The sequence below is a fragment of the Meleagris gallopavo genome, chromosome 2, assembly GCF_000146605.3.
Source record: "Meleagris gallopavo isolate NT-WF06-2002-E0010 breed Aviagen turkey brand Nicholas breeding stock chromosome 2, Turkey_5.1, whole genome shotgun sequence".
Lineage (NCBI taxonomy): Eukaryota > Metazoa > Chordata > Aves > Galliformes > Phasianidae > Meleagris > Meleagris gallopavo.
Window position 1 is genome coordinate 49,938,472 of NC_015012.2, and position 14,654 is coordinate 49,953,125.

The following is a 14,654-nucleotide window of genomic DNA, read 5'->3' on the forward strand; positions in this document are numbered from 1 at the left end:
TTCCCCCCTGATATTCTATTCTAGCATGTAATACTTTCCTCCCCTGACAACCTCCTGATTTTGGCAGCACACCTATGTATTTTCTACACATCACTGTTTTCCTACATTTGCTGCCCTATTGATGATCAGTGACAATAGATAAGGACAGTTTTTGATGCACTCACTGGTTCTTCTGCTCTGGCCTTTACTGTAGTGAGCTTATACAGTATGTTAGAGCTGATGGGTATGCAATGCAGGCATCTCTGCCCTACAAGCCATAACATCCATTCAAAGAATGCAGTGAGCAATTTGTTGGTTAGAAGTTCAGATGTACAGTCATAATCTGTTGTTGAAATTTTGTCAAAAATCATCAGAATCCATCAGAAAGTTCAAATGAGGAAAAGGTACGAGAAAAATTTGAAGATACAGTGTAACTGGTGACTATAACTAGCGTAGCATTTGTCTCTGCTGAGAGACTTTGTGAAGTAAATAAATCTATTTGAGCCCACTGCGGTGAAGAAGGCTCTTTCTTTGGACTTACTAGGCTGATGACAGGCCTTGTAGGAGCTGATTAACAAAGGCCAGCTGTCCCAGCTACGAGGATAGAAAAGACATCTGGGTTTGGAAATGGCTTCAGCTGTATGAATTTAATCTACCTAGCATAGGTCTGTTTGGGTTAGAGCAGCTTATGCTTCAGATTTCAGTTCATAAAAAAAGAAAAAGAAGAAATTTTCTTAATTTTCAAAATGAAACCATTGCTTTAAGAATAAGAATCATGAGTTATCAAGCATACAAACTTCCATTCGTGCACTTAGAAGCTGAAATTCTGCTTCAAATACAAAACGTAACTTGTTTGAGCCTGCAGCTGGCAATTTGGTAATGAATAGGAGAATACCAGGATAAATAACGGGCCTTTCTCTGTTTTGTCTGTGTTTTTTATCTTTTTTAGCAGTTTATTTTATTATTTCTGTCTCTAATAATGCCAAGTTTTATATAGACAAATGCATATAGAAATCAGATGGCATTATGCTTTGTGGAATACGCATTACCTTTGCCCTGCAGTTCTCTAATTTTAGCAGTCCCTTCCACATAGGGTTAGAGGAATGCAGCAGTGCTGTTAGCAAGTTTGAAATAGAACAGCCTGTCTCTGTTCCATGTTGGCTTCTGAAACCATTTTGAGTTTTGTTTTGGGTGGTTGGTGGTTTTTTTGCCTAACCCAAGAACAGATGCTGAATTTGGATAGCGTGCCTGATATGTTTACTCCAATGTATTCAAAACTTGGCAAGATCTTTGAGGGACATAACTTTTATATTATTTCATTGCCTGAAAACATCATTTGGTAAATGAAAGATATATTAATCTCTGAGAAATCAGTTGCATGTTGATTGTACGTAAAGCCCACAGTACTTTGCTTCTTGCCATGCTTCTTGCACATTTCTGTTTGCAGGATGTTTGTTTTAGATCATTTAGATATTATGTTATTCCCAGTGCTGGGAATTAGACAAATATCAATAGCAAAACTCTGGAAAAAGAGTTTCCAGACGTGGAAAATTGAGAAGTAGCAGAGCTCGTATACAGTGTAAAGCGTAAAAGAAGAATACAGATATACCCTCCTTGTTAGCAGAGGGATTTAGTAGGGGATCTTTGTTCATACAGGAGAACCAGGCAACTTGAATAGTACTTCCACAGGCACTTCATACGAGCACTGGTTCATTTAAAATTGAAAGGTTACTGTAGTTACTGCTTTGTGCTTTACAGCTAGAGCAATGTGAAGTTTGCATGTATTTATCAGTATGTTGTGTTCGGTATTTTGTATTAGCTTTGCAATCTCTTTAATGAAATTTGAGCAGGAAGGAAAGAATTAGAGAAAAAGAAGACTGATCTGGTAAGCCTTACAGAACTGCTGTAGCTGAGAGTTTGATTTCCTCTCTCATTTCTTGCATATTGTACAACTATTTTGGCAGTGTATCTATTCGGTGTACTTTACCATTCCTAAAACATGATATATAAAATACAGTATATGCAATGCTTCTTTTGGGATAGACTTGATTATGTCTGTGTTTGACACTATGCCCTTATGCTATAAATTGCCTTTTGGCTGGAAGTGTTTCCATACCTTTTTATTGCCCAGGTGACTAAAATGCTCAATGCAATTCAGCTCTGGAAACCAATTTCTTCAAATATGTTGCTCATAGGGGTGGGTCCTAAGGTTGCCAGCATTTCCAGCTGATGTAGTCCCACATTTTCCTGAAAGGTGAATGTTTTAATCAAAGATATGAAGGACTTCTGATTCCTACAGTAAAGCTTTATTAGAACTTAAGCACACATCAACGTGACTATCTGCTGAGAGAACTCAGTTCTGCCATGCGTGACAGATCAACAAGTAAAAGATCTGAAAATAAATGAGGCCTGGCCCTGGGAGTTTTTGTAGGGTGTCTTCCAGTCTTGTTTACAACTTCAGCAGCTCTTAGGGATTTTAGTATATTCTTAATTCTCTCTTTTACAGATTCCTGGATTCCTAGGGAAATGGTCTCCATTTTGTTTCTTTGGACAGCTGGCCTTTAGATTTGCCCCTTCCTTGAGCAATTGCACCTCCATTTCAAGAATTTCCCATTTTACTCTCCAGCATCGGTCAGACTTTCTGCTTTGTAGTGCTTTCAGCCATTTATTCCTGTACACAGAGGATGCTGAATGTGTAGAATGAGCTCTTGTCATTCTCAGAGGTGGATTTTTTTTCCCCCTCTCTTTCTGGAAATGGCACATGAAACTGAGTTCAGCACTCAGGACAGACTATATGGGCACACCCTTCTGATCTGCTAGTTTACTTTATTTCTAAAATAATATATTGTGTTTGCAGAATAAACACTGAAGGAACAAACCAGCCAAACCTTCTTTATAGAACTTTGCTTGCTTTTTTAGGTGAAAAAAAAATACCCTGAAGAATAACTGTTGAAAAGTAGTAGGCTGTTGTAATCCAAATGTTTCTCTTTTGGTCTCTTGAGTTACAGGTGAGAAGATATGCCTACTGGCTCTTTGTTTTCATAAAGGAAGAGGGTTTCATTTAACTTTGTTTATTCTTGTGTTACAGAAAGGTATCCATGAGTGGAACTTCAGCGCTGCGTCCATCAGGGGAGTAAGGTAAGTTGTTTGCCCTTCATGCTTGGAAATGAAAAGAGTAATTGAGTATCATGTTGAGCTAATGCTATGAAACTTGGTGAGCTGAATATTGCAAGTACTTTTGGAGATGCCCTGCTTTATGTGACACCCCAGGAGTCTTACTCTGGATTCAGAAATGACCACCTGCAAAATTTATTATGTAAAAACTAGAGAATATAATCCCTTAGATTTACGAACTGATGTTTTCTCAAAGTTTGTTACCGCTTTATGCTAACTGAGGTTGTTGAATTGCAATAACTGCTAACATTGCATGGCATCTTGCTTGAGTTGTGTCACATCCATGAGATGCAGTCATGCACTGATGTTCTGACGTAGTGGGAAACTGTTAACACAAGGAAGGCAGTCCTTGAAACAGGTTCTTGACAACTACAATATATAGGCCAGGAAGTAATGCGGAAGCAAGCAGGAAGGATATGAGGAATCAACAAAGTTTTGCGGGTGGGGGACACGTTAGTGTGCCTTCAAGTATCCTGATCACTCATCTCTTGTTGAGTTTTGGTGTGGATGTGTGTGGTTTTCTTATAGGTATGGCAGTGAAACCGTTTCAGAGAAGGCCAATAGGAAGGGTAGGCTGTCACTACAGTGATGACAGAGTGGAGCAGAGTGGTGGATAGATCATTAAGTGAGCCCAGACTGAATGTAGTATTCGCTTCTGTCTGATAGGGTCCAACCTTGTGATTTGTATCTGCTGATACTAAGAAAGTAGCGTTCTTCTTCTGTGATCTCTTTAGATCAGATCTTCGCCTTAGTTTTGTTTATTTTTTCTAGAATCTGTCTATACTTGGGCTTCCGGTGGCTTTCCGTTTTGGAGTTTGCATTTAGCATAATTTTAAAAAGGCCACAAATCTTATATTCTTCAAAATAGTCACTGCTCTGTTCTAAGAATAACTGTTCCATGCACACAAAGCTGTTGCTATGTCTGCAGTATGTTTTTGCACAGATGGATGATTCTTTTTCCTTCCAACAACTAACTTAAAAAAACAAACTATCAATAGACACAGAAATTTAATCCTGTGGGATTCAGTTTATTTTAAGCCAAAATTGCAACGATATGCGTAGTTCAGTGTGGTTTGGGTTTTGGTTACAGCATGTTTTTGTGTGCTTCTAAAAAAAGAATGTATTTATTTATTGCCCAATTTTGGTATATTTTTTGGCTTTATTAAACTCTGCTGAGGTTAGTGTTGGTTTGGTGTACTCTTCCTCATTCGTTATTTGAACTGTCAGTAGTCATTTAATTTGTCTGCTAAGATTCCAATCTGCTCATCTGCCCTTGGAAAACTGTAAAGTGAGTCAATCAAGCCAAGAGCGAATTCTTAGAAGACTCGATGGCAGCCTCCAAGAGGACCTGAAGGGGGAAATCTTTCATCTTATGCAGTTGTAAACCAAGTAAATCTACTTTTGAAACATGCAGTTTTCTGATTGTCGTCTTTTTCAGTATTTTTATACGACTTTCTTCCTGGCTCTATCAAGGTGGATATTCTTGTGGGTGAAACATCCTTCAGAACCAGACCTGCTTCTATTTTATTTTTGTATCCAGAATATTTTTTACTCCTTTGAAGCCCTTGTTGTAAAACTGTCTAGGAAGGGAAATTCCCTGCCCCACGAGGATTTTTTGCCTTTCTAGACTAAGAACCAGCTTTAGAAGCACAGTGTTTAATGTAAGAGAGTCTTCATACATGCTCCTGAAAGCTTTCTCAACAAAGACCCTTCTAAATATTTACTGTCTCTTCAGCCCTGCTGCCAAGAGATATCTGGCAGTGAAATGACTAATTTTTTAGGTAAATACTTTAAGTAAATAATTGAGAGGTCACTTATTCTGTGTGCTCTTTATCAACCAGTGCAATCAGCATCTCATTTCATGAGTAATGGAGTTTAGCGCTCAGGAGTTTCAAAGGAACTTGAACACAGTGCTGAATCGCACTCTACCTGCAGGAAATCATTGCTACTGGGTTTGTCTTAAAAAATAATAATAATAAAAAAAATTTAAACTGTCACTGATTAGAATTTGTGTTCTAACGTAAATAACTTTGCTTTCATTTTTTGCCTTCTTGGCCTCAAATGTAAATGTCTATTATTGAACTGCGCCAAGAAGTACCGTTAATCCTTAAAGGCTTTGTCAGAGCTTTTGGATCTCAGCGACTTCCCCAAGGTGCTTTGCATCACTTTCTCCAGTTATCAAAGAAACTCCCTAATATTTGTCACATAAACAAGAAGATGCCATCTATTTTCATGTTTAAAAATGAAAACTTAAGTTGTAGGATGAAGCTGGTAGATGGACTACAAGTTGTAATCTCCTTGATATATTCAGGACAAGCTCTGACCTGTGAAATATCTGCTACTTGTGTTGTTTCCACGGGAGAGTGCCTCAGGGATCATGATGATAGATGTTGTATTAGAAACACAGTGACTTTTTTTTTTTTTCCATAGTTTAAGAATTAACAAGGATGTTAATTTTCCATCCTGACTTCACTGAACTTGGAATCTTGTCAGGTTACTTAGTTGTTAGAGTGGAATGTGTCTCTTTCCTCATTTCTGGAAAACAGAAATCCGCATTTCTGTGGTTTCTGCCAACGCTTGTTTTATCTGTTACTTCATCTAGAATTGTCATGAAGCAGTAGTTACAGGATTTGCAGTATTTGTCATCAGCTAATGGGAGTTTGTATGCATGTGATTTGGGCACAAGGCCATCTTGCATTGTGTTTCCCTGCTTGTCTTTTGAAACTTGCAGTTTCAGCTCCAATTCTGCTGTCATAGAAGTTGGTGAGTGTTAGACACGCTCGATAACTCTGAAAATGAGATGTTTCCTGAGAAAACTTATCCATTTTCTTTTTATAGCTTGGTATTTTTTGTCTTCCTTTCTTCATGCTAACGACTTTTTTTTCAGGGAGGAAAACAGTGCATATAAACATTTATAAATATTCAATATTAAAGGTCTCATACCTGTATGAATTTACCTGACCTTAGTGTGTATGCTACGTTCTTACCCATTTATTCAGTACTGTCTTCAGTGGCTTTTGTACGTGTTGGGTTAGTAAAATGTTTCCATTCTCCTGGAACTTTTGATGAATTAGTAATATCAATGTGAATAACTTCATATCAGTAGAGTTTGTGTATATTCTTGAAAAATTTGGCAAATTAAGTCAGGGACAGTGACTGTCTCCCCAGATGTGTGCATCACTTAGCACATAGGAATTTTTCTTGACAAAAATAGCAGAGTGACAACACCTAAAGTGACTGTACTGAAGTTTGTCTTGTCATAAGTAACATGAAATGCATATCTCCAATTTGTCTGAAGAGCAGTTTCTTTATCAGAAGCTTTTGCAAGGGATATAAACTAGGGGAGTCATAAAAGAGAATCAACAGTCAAGCAACCATAGATGTATTAAATCTTGAAAACTACAAGAATTTTCCTGACATCTAAGAAAAAAATTTTAGCTCAGTATAGAATATCATTCTGCTTTATTTTGCGTAAATAAATAAGTTAAACCCACAATAGATATCTTGATCTGGCTAAAAATAGGCTGATTTACTTAGCAACATGGCTTTTGTATTGTGTCTTGAGAATGATAATATGCAATCTTAATTTGTTCCAGTTTCAAATAGTTTTTAATACTTCTTTAAAGGAGCACAATAATTACACGTATGTTTGAAAAAAATAATAATAACCTAGCAAATGGATATCTTGCAAAAGCTGCAGCTACGTTAGGTAGAAAATTGACAACTGTGCCGGAGTCCCAGAGTCTGTACCTCTTCTGCTGAAGCATCTATGCATTCATAAGAAAATGGCATGCATATCTCTTCATTATATTTGTACTCCCATATGTAACAGGTAAAAGCAAAAGTGAAGAAGGGGATAGGCAACATGGGCAAACTCATTTATCTCATTTCTATTTTATTTATGATGCTGACCTAATTTAGACATGTTTTTCCATTATAATATCAATTTACCAATTCCTAAGGAATCGATCAGAAATCTTCACATTCAAGAGTGAGCTGTGACTGTTTTATAAAGGGGAAAGAATTCGTGATTTGAGTTCAAAGCTTTCTAATGTGATCTTGATCTTTCATCCTGGCTTCAAGATCAGCATTTACCTAAATGCACTGGAAAAAAAAAAAGTCTCATGTCAATAGAAATAATCCTGTTAATTTATCATAGAAACATAGAATGGTTTGGGTTTGAAGAGAACTTTAAGATCATCTAGTTCCAACCCCTCTGCTATAGGCAGAGACATCTCTCTCCAGGCCAGATTGCTCGAAGTCCTATCCAGCCTGGGTGGAACTCTTGTTCCTACTTTTGTAAGTGCAATGTATGAACTAGGGGACAAAATGAATGACAGCAGACAGCTGAATGTGAACTTTGAAGGATTTAAGAATGTGATTTCATTGTAAGGAAAGACTGTGGTTTTTCATGTTTTATCTGGTGCTTTCTGACAATACTCTGTATGATTTGACATAGGTGGCAGAACCCCAAATGCACATTTCCAATAACATGTTCTGCTTGGCTGTTCTTTCAGCATTTCGAAGTTTGAAGAACGGTGCTGTTTTCTGTATGTGCTGCACAATTCTGATGACTTTCAAATCTATTTCTGCACGGAAGTTCATTGTAGAAGGTGTGTCACAGTTATTTCAAAAACCACTCTATGCTGAGGTATGCGGTGTCTGTATGTACAGCAGGGACTGTTTCAGAACTGTGGTTAGAGTCGGTGACAAGTGAGGATGCTCAAACTATCTTTTGTGTGAAAGCATAGTACTCCCGCAGAGATGCATGAACTTTGGAGGGTCAAAACACAAATTCAGACAAATAAAAGAAATGCATAATTACAAACTTTTTTTTTAAACTAATTTTGGGGTATTATTTCTCTATATTTGTCATATTAAGACTTATTACAAGTATGCTTTGTCCCCAGTTGAACAAAGGCTGCAACTTTACTGAACATTACTGTGTCGCTTCATGGTAATGAAGATAACTACTTCAAAGTTTAGTCCCTACCTTGTCTTCTCATCAATTCTAGTCTGCATAGGTTCTTCTACCATTTTTCTTCCCGTTTACGTTTTGTCATTACTCGGAAGATAAGTAAGAAATGTGCTTTCAAAGAAGGACAAGCCATAAGTAATAGTAATACCTTTCTTCATTCATTCATTCATTCATTTATTTATTTTGCAGACAAGCTAACTTTTACACTCAATTTTTGCTTATTAAAATCTTCTGGTTCATTCAACACTTTAATGAGATGCATTCTTGATATCCCTATGCAGTTTTGAGTATGTGGTTGCATTTTTTAAAATTTTGTTTTACTTGCTTTCAAAAGGTTTTTTGATATGGTGAACAGCATCACTGAAGAAATAGGGAAGTCTACAGAGGAAGGAGAATGTGATGGAGACTCCCTGGAGGTAGTTATTTATTTTAGCTTATTTTCAAAGCACCGTTTCAACTATTCTGAGTTTCCAGTAGTTGGACTGAAGGAAGTAAAATTACTCATCCCTTCACTGGAAGAAGTCATACAAAAAATACAGTTTACAAAATTTTGTCATCAAATGTTTATAAATTAATGATTTGTTGTAATGCTCATTTCTAGGTTTTATAACCAAGTATGTATTTCAGTTATCATACTCACTTGAGGAAGTACTTGACCCAAGTTCTCAACAATTGCACATTATTAGAGTGATTCTTGCTATAGTTACTTTAGGGTGTAGTCACAGTCAGGCAATATTAGCATCTGTTTAAATTTGAAAGGTTGTTGTCTATTTCATACATCATCGCAATTGTGTACAATTACGTTATTGGCAGGACATTTGCACAACAAACAAGGATGTAATTGTGGTAGGGGAAGGCTTGTGCATGCTAGTTACAATACGTGTGGGCAAACATGGCAATGAACTGCAAAAACAAATCAGATGATCATGTTGGTGTGCTGCTGGGAGTCAGTCGTTCTTCCCTTAGCTCTCTAATGCACACTGACTCTTAGAATCATAGAATCACGGAATCATAGAATGGCCTGGGTTGAAAAGGGCCTCAAAGATCATCTAGTTTCAACCCCCCTGCCTTGGGCAGGGTTGCCAGCCACTAGACCAGTCTGCCCAGAGCCACATCCAGTCTGGTCTTGAATCCATCCGGGGTGCCCTGCTCCTGTTTTCATGTTAGCTAAGTTACAGCTTGCACATGTATGCCTTTACTCACTGTATTCTCACCTTGATTTTCTCTGTGATCGTACACATAGTTGAGAAGTGAATAGAAGGCCATTAGGTGTAATGCAGTAGTTGGTGTTTAGACAATCTTTTAGGTGGCAGGAAACAGGGCAAAATATTTAGGACTGTGTACCAAAGTTCTAGAGACAATCAAAATTAACTGAAAAAGTCAGTATTGTATAATGAATCCATCTCTCTGTCCCAGTTTTCATGTTGGTGTTTTCATAATACATCTGAAATTGAAGATGGGACAAACAAACCTCTAGAGAGGGTTGTGGAATAATAAAATACCCCAAAATGAGAAACTGTGGGTACCTAATATGTTCATTTTAGCAAGAAAAAAGGCAGAGGGTCGCATGTTTACAGGGTGTAAGTATCTTTACAAGGAAAGCTACTGAATATTAATAGGCTCTTTAGTAAAGAAAAATATAATGAAATAAAGAAATAAGTTAGAATTATAGGCATGACTTCACCCTGAGAGTAATTAACTGTTCAAACATTACTAAAAGAAGTAGCGGATTCTCTTTATCTCAGCATAAGCTCCTGGGCTAAGTATGAGAGCAAGTAAGTGAAATTATGCCTGTGTTACACAAGAGGACAGATGAGATAATTGAATGACTATTTCTGGATTGTCCTTAAACTCTTTGAAATCTTAATTCAGCTGAAACTGTGTAACTACGCACTGCAGTACTGACTAACCTTCATTAGCATGCTTTGCTGTCTGACTGGCCAGGTTAGTTTTGTTGGTTTTGGAAGATATGGTCAGGTAAGGATAGCATCTGGGATAAACTGTCCTGCCTTGCTTTGTGTGTCTGTGGAAGCTGAAGTTTTCAGCTGGGTGCAGAGTGCCCTCTGTCGTCTTCTGTTGCCTTTTCATGGCCTGCCAGCAGAACTGCAGGTGCTATTAAAAGATATGAGTGTAACTACAAAGAACAGGTAACAACTGGCTCAGCTTTTCACTCTTACCTGGAATTGCTGCCTTAGAAGCCGAGGCTTTCCATAAATTCAGTGGAGAGATATAAGCACATTGGTACAGTATCCAAGTTGCCGTCTTGAAGTATTTTTCCACTTCTCCGTGGTCCACAGAAAGGAACTAGTATGCTAGATGCCTTTGTTGTGCATGGAGTCAGATTAATTAAATCTTATCCCTCTGTTCCATTTAATTGAAGTGTTTGGTTTGTTTTCAGTATGACTATGAATATGATGAAAATGGCGAGCGAGTCGTTCTGGGGAAAGGAACTTATGGCATTGTGTATGCAGGACGAGATTTGAGCAATCAAGTCAGAATTGCTATTAAAGAAATCCCAGAGAGAGATAGCAGGTATAGTAACTGAGTCTCGTTCCAAATTTTGTGCATTACGTGCTCTCGTTAAGCAAGTGAGTAAGCCAGTTTGCTGATCAAGAAGTATTTCATCTACAGTGCTGCCAATTAATTGTGGTATGAAATGATATTCCCTACCTCTCTAAGTAGACATATCCAAATTGTGGAATCGTTTATGATTGCAACAACTGAGAATTTGCTTTCTGGTTTTGGCATGTGTGGTTTGTAACGTTTTTTCTTTCCAAAAGAAATGTTGTAAAACATAACCTCACTCAAATGCCTTATGAAAGCCCCGTCTTCTTTACGTGTATAAGCACGTTCTTATAAAAGAACTTTTGAATTTCATAATAGGCAAAATTCTTTTAAACTTTGATCCTGAGTTGTTAATAAAGACATTTTCTTTTGCTGTTCATGCACGTTTTGTTAGAAAGCCCCTTAACACTAGAATCAAACGTGGAATGATCTTTTTGCCCACGCTTGGTAACACAGTGACTTTGTATGTATAATACCCCACCTCACTTATAAAAGTTACCATGTAAAGGCCAGATGTGTGATCCCCATTGCATTAGTATATCCTGAAGTTTGTTGTGTGTGGCTTCTTGAATATATAATTTCCACAAATATTTTGAGAAGTCTAAACATGATTTTTTTTTTTCCAAGTGAAACTGAGTTTACAAGAACTCAGTTTCTGCAGTGAATTATTATTATTTTTTTTTACTCTGTGGTGATTATAACCACCAACGTCAAATATATTTAACAGATAATATTGCATTCATAGTACATCAGAGAAATGTGTTTCCCAGGATCTAAAAAAAAAGCTAAACAGCTAAGTTAAATTCAAGACTTTCTTCCTGAAGCTCAATATTGTATAAATTCTTTAATTTCTTTCTAGATACTCCCAACCTCTGCATGAAGAAATAGCCTTGCATAAGCATCTCAAACACAAGAACATTGTCCAGTATTTGGGGTCTCTTAGTGAGAATGGTTTCATTAAGATATTCATGGAGCAGGTGCCTGGTGGTAAGTTGTGGAGGCTGGCTTCGTACCTGGTTTGTTTCTTAAGATTTTAAAAATAAAAGAACCATCACACTGCAGTAAGATACACCATATTTCCATGAAATGTCCTTAAGTACCTCTTTCTTGAATTAATGAGGAAAAAAAAAACCTGTAAGGGTTTTCAAAGCATTTGAATCCTCTTGATCAGGGTTTAGGTAGGATGTGCTTCAGATACAGCTCAGATTGTTGCTGTGGCAGGTGATCAGCAGCCATCCTACTAAGGAATGCTGTATGCAGTTAGTCTTAGATAGCTGAGCCCCTTTCAAGTATGGAATACAAGGGGGTTGGCTGGTGACTGTTGCTTTTGTTTGATAAGGAAGAACCTACAGCAGCCAGACATAATAAAAACCTCTTTTACTAGATTTGGCTTTTTGAGAAGCTGTGGATTCTGTGTGTATAAAAAGGTGTGCATGTGAACACCAGCCCTTTTTGCTGTTTCATGACATACCTCTTGAGCAACTTCTCCCCAGGCATGAGAGAGAGATGAGCATGTTCATTATGTTTCCAGTCTGCTTGCTTGAGAGAGCATGTATATCTATGCTGCAGCTAAGACCTGTGGAGATACTTACTCTCTTTTTAATTAGTGAGGCAGGTGATGATGCAAGAAAGTATTTCCAGGAGAGGCCTTTGGTTATAGAAGAGGTACCTACACTTGTTTTGGGATTGCTTCTTGTTACTTTGTTTTTCCTTTGGGGAAAAAGGTAGGGTTTAATTTGGTTTTACTCTCATTTTTTTCCCTCTCCAAATTTATAGGCAGTCTTTCTGCTCTTCTACGATCAAAATGGGGACCATTAAAAAATAATGAGCAGACAATTGGCTTTTACACTAAGCAGATTCTCGAAGGATTAAAATACCTCCATGATAATCAAATAGTGCATCGAGACATAAAGGTGAGAATTTGCTGAGATTAAGCCTGGTGGTGTAACTATATCAGCCTATTTATTTGTTCTGTAATTTAAAAGCTTTTTCCTGAAAGCTATCCATTGTCACAGACCTTCTCTGCTATTCCATGGGTTAGGTAAGTGAGCTGTTGTAATTCAAATCTGCATGAACAGAGTGTTTTGTTTTGCTTAGGAAAACTGACAGAGATGCATCAAATGTGAGAAAGCATGTATTTTTGCTTCTGTTTTCAATGATATGATTGAGTTTTCATACAAACATATCAGAAATGACGAAGACTGTGAGTGGGGATATCAGCAGCTTGTTTTCCAAGGAGATTCTAAACTTTTAAAGGTTGTTTTTTTTTGTGTGTTTTTTTTTTCTTTTAAGATGTTTGTCATAGTACTATTTAAACGGATTCTTGTAGATGGAGAGGTTCACTTTGCAATGAAGTTTCTGATAATGGCATTACATAAGGCAGGATTGCAATTGATTACTCATTCATCATATGCTAAAGAGCCTGAGGAAGTAATTGTTGCTTACGAAAGAGTGCATTCTAGAAATAGGTGAAGCAAGAAGTCTTGAGATGAATAGAAAAAATTAATTACTCTGAATGTTTTGTTCCTCAGGGTGATAATGTGCTTATCAACACTTACAGTGGAGTGTTAAAAATTTCAGACTTTGGAACTTCAAAGAGACTTGCGGGAATCAACCCTTGTACTGAAACTTTCACTGGTATGTTTCCAGAAGAGATTCTTTCCTCACTCCAGCTGTGAGCATAGGGTCAGATTCCATAGCCACTTAACTTTCATTGACTTAAGATCAATATGAAAGGTCACTGCTAGAACATGCTCATTTAAGATATAGTTAATCATGAGCTGTGCACTGTTCAGAGAGAATACTGTTTTAAAAGTTCAGTTTGAGACATAGAATTCCTCTACAACAGAAGAGCACTGTCTTTCCTATGTCATATTTGAGTGTCTCTTCTGTGCACATGGCTTCTTATGCTGACCTAGGGCTAACATTTTTTTCCTTCTGTTGCTGGGTTAGATATCCTGGCATCTAGTACAAGGCCTGTCATTAACTTAATCCTCTTCCTGCTTGATAATTCAATTTGGATTTACTGTAGTGCCACTGCAGTATTTAAATGGTTGTTCCAGATGAAAAATGACCATTATTTTAATTCTTTTCCTTGTTAAATTTCTGTTCTAAATGCAACAGAATGCTGTCAGGATGATTCCCTTCAGAAAATGTGTTCATAATGCATGCTCAATTCCCTACTACTCAATTCGGAGTAATCTTCCTTATTTTATTCTCAATCTAAGTATATAAGAGAGTAAATATAATAATTTTAAATATATGTATATATGTATAATCTATAATCTTTGTGGACATCAAAAAGAGATATTGTCAGATTAGTACATGATATCAGATGCTTTTAGCACAAGTAATATTTTGATTAGTATTTTAAGTTTCATGTCAAATGCATCTGGAAACTTCTTGTTTTGAACAATCAAGTACTTCTATTAACTCTCCTGATATCATTCACTGCCCTCTTATTTTGCTTGTGTTATGTAGATATTTGTATTTTTCATGCACCTAAATAACAAAGATGGATGTGTTTTAAACAGGTACCCTTCAGTATATGGCACCAGAAATAATTGACAAAGGGCCACGTGGTTATGGGAAGGCTGCAGACATCTGGTCTTTGGGATGTACTATAATTGAGATGGCTACAGGGAAACCCCCATTTTATGAACTGGGAGAACCGCAAGCAGCTATGTTTAAGGTCAGACATCTTCCTTGTACATCTCACACTGGTTTTTATAAACACAGGAAATCTTGTGACTGTTTTGGAAAGGCTGGAATTGGAAGGAAAAAAAGATAAAGGAAATACTTGGGTAATGAGGATGCTAAGAATGAGCTGATTCATCTGAGAGCGAGAGCGGGGTAGTTTTGAAGACAATAATGGAGCAGTAACAGCTATTCCAGCTATTCACACACACACACACACACACACACACACACACACACACACACACACACACACAGGACA

At 37.2% G+C, this 14,654-nt stretch overlaps 1 protein-coding gene across 1 annotated transcript in view; it reads left to right on the plus strand.

The window, feature by feature from the left end:
* Positions 1-2,982: 2,982 nt before the first annotated feature.
* The window catches only part of LOC100551250 (mitogen-activated protein kinase kinase kinase 5), a 14,064-nt gene continuing 2,392 nt past the window's right edge, over positions 2,983-14,654 (plus strand). The window contains exons 1-8 of the mRNA XM_010707293.2: positions 2,983-3,117; positions 7,671-7,766; positions 8,466-8,547; positions 10,530-10,663; positions 11,556-11,683; positions 12,473-12,609; positions 13,228-13,333; positions 14,230-14,387. Of these exons, the coding sequence (XP_010705595.1) occupies positions 8,476-8,547; positions 10,530-10,663; positions 11,556-11,683; positions 12,473-12,609; positions 13,228-13,333; positions 14,230-14,387 (735 nt within the window). The 5' untranslated portion in view covers positions 2,983-3,117; positions 7,671-7,766; positions 8,466-8,475. The remainder of the gene's footprint in view (positions 3,118-7,670; positions 7,767-8,465; positions 8,548-10,529; positions 10,664-11,555; positions 11,684-12,472; positions 12,610-13,227; positions 13,334-14,229; positions 14,388-14,654) is intronic.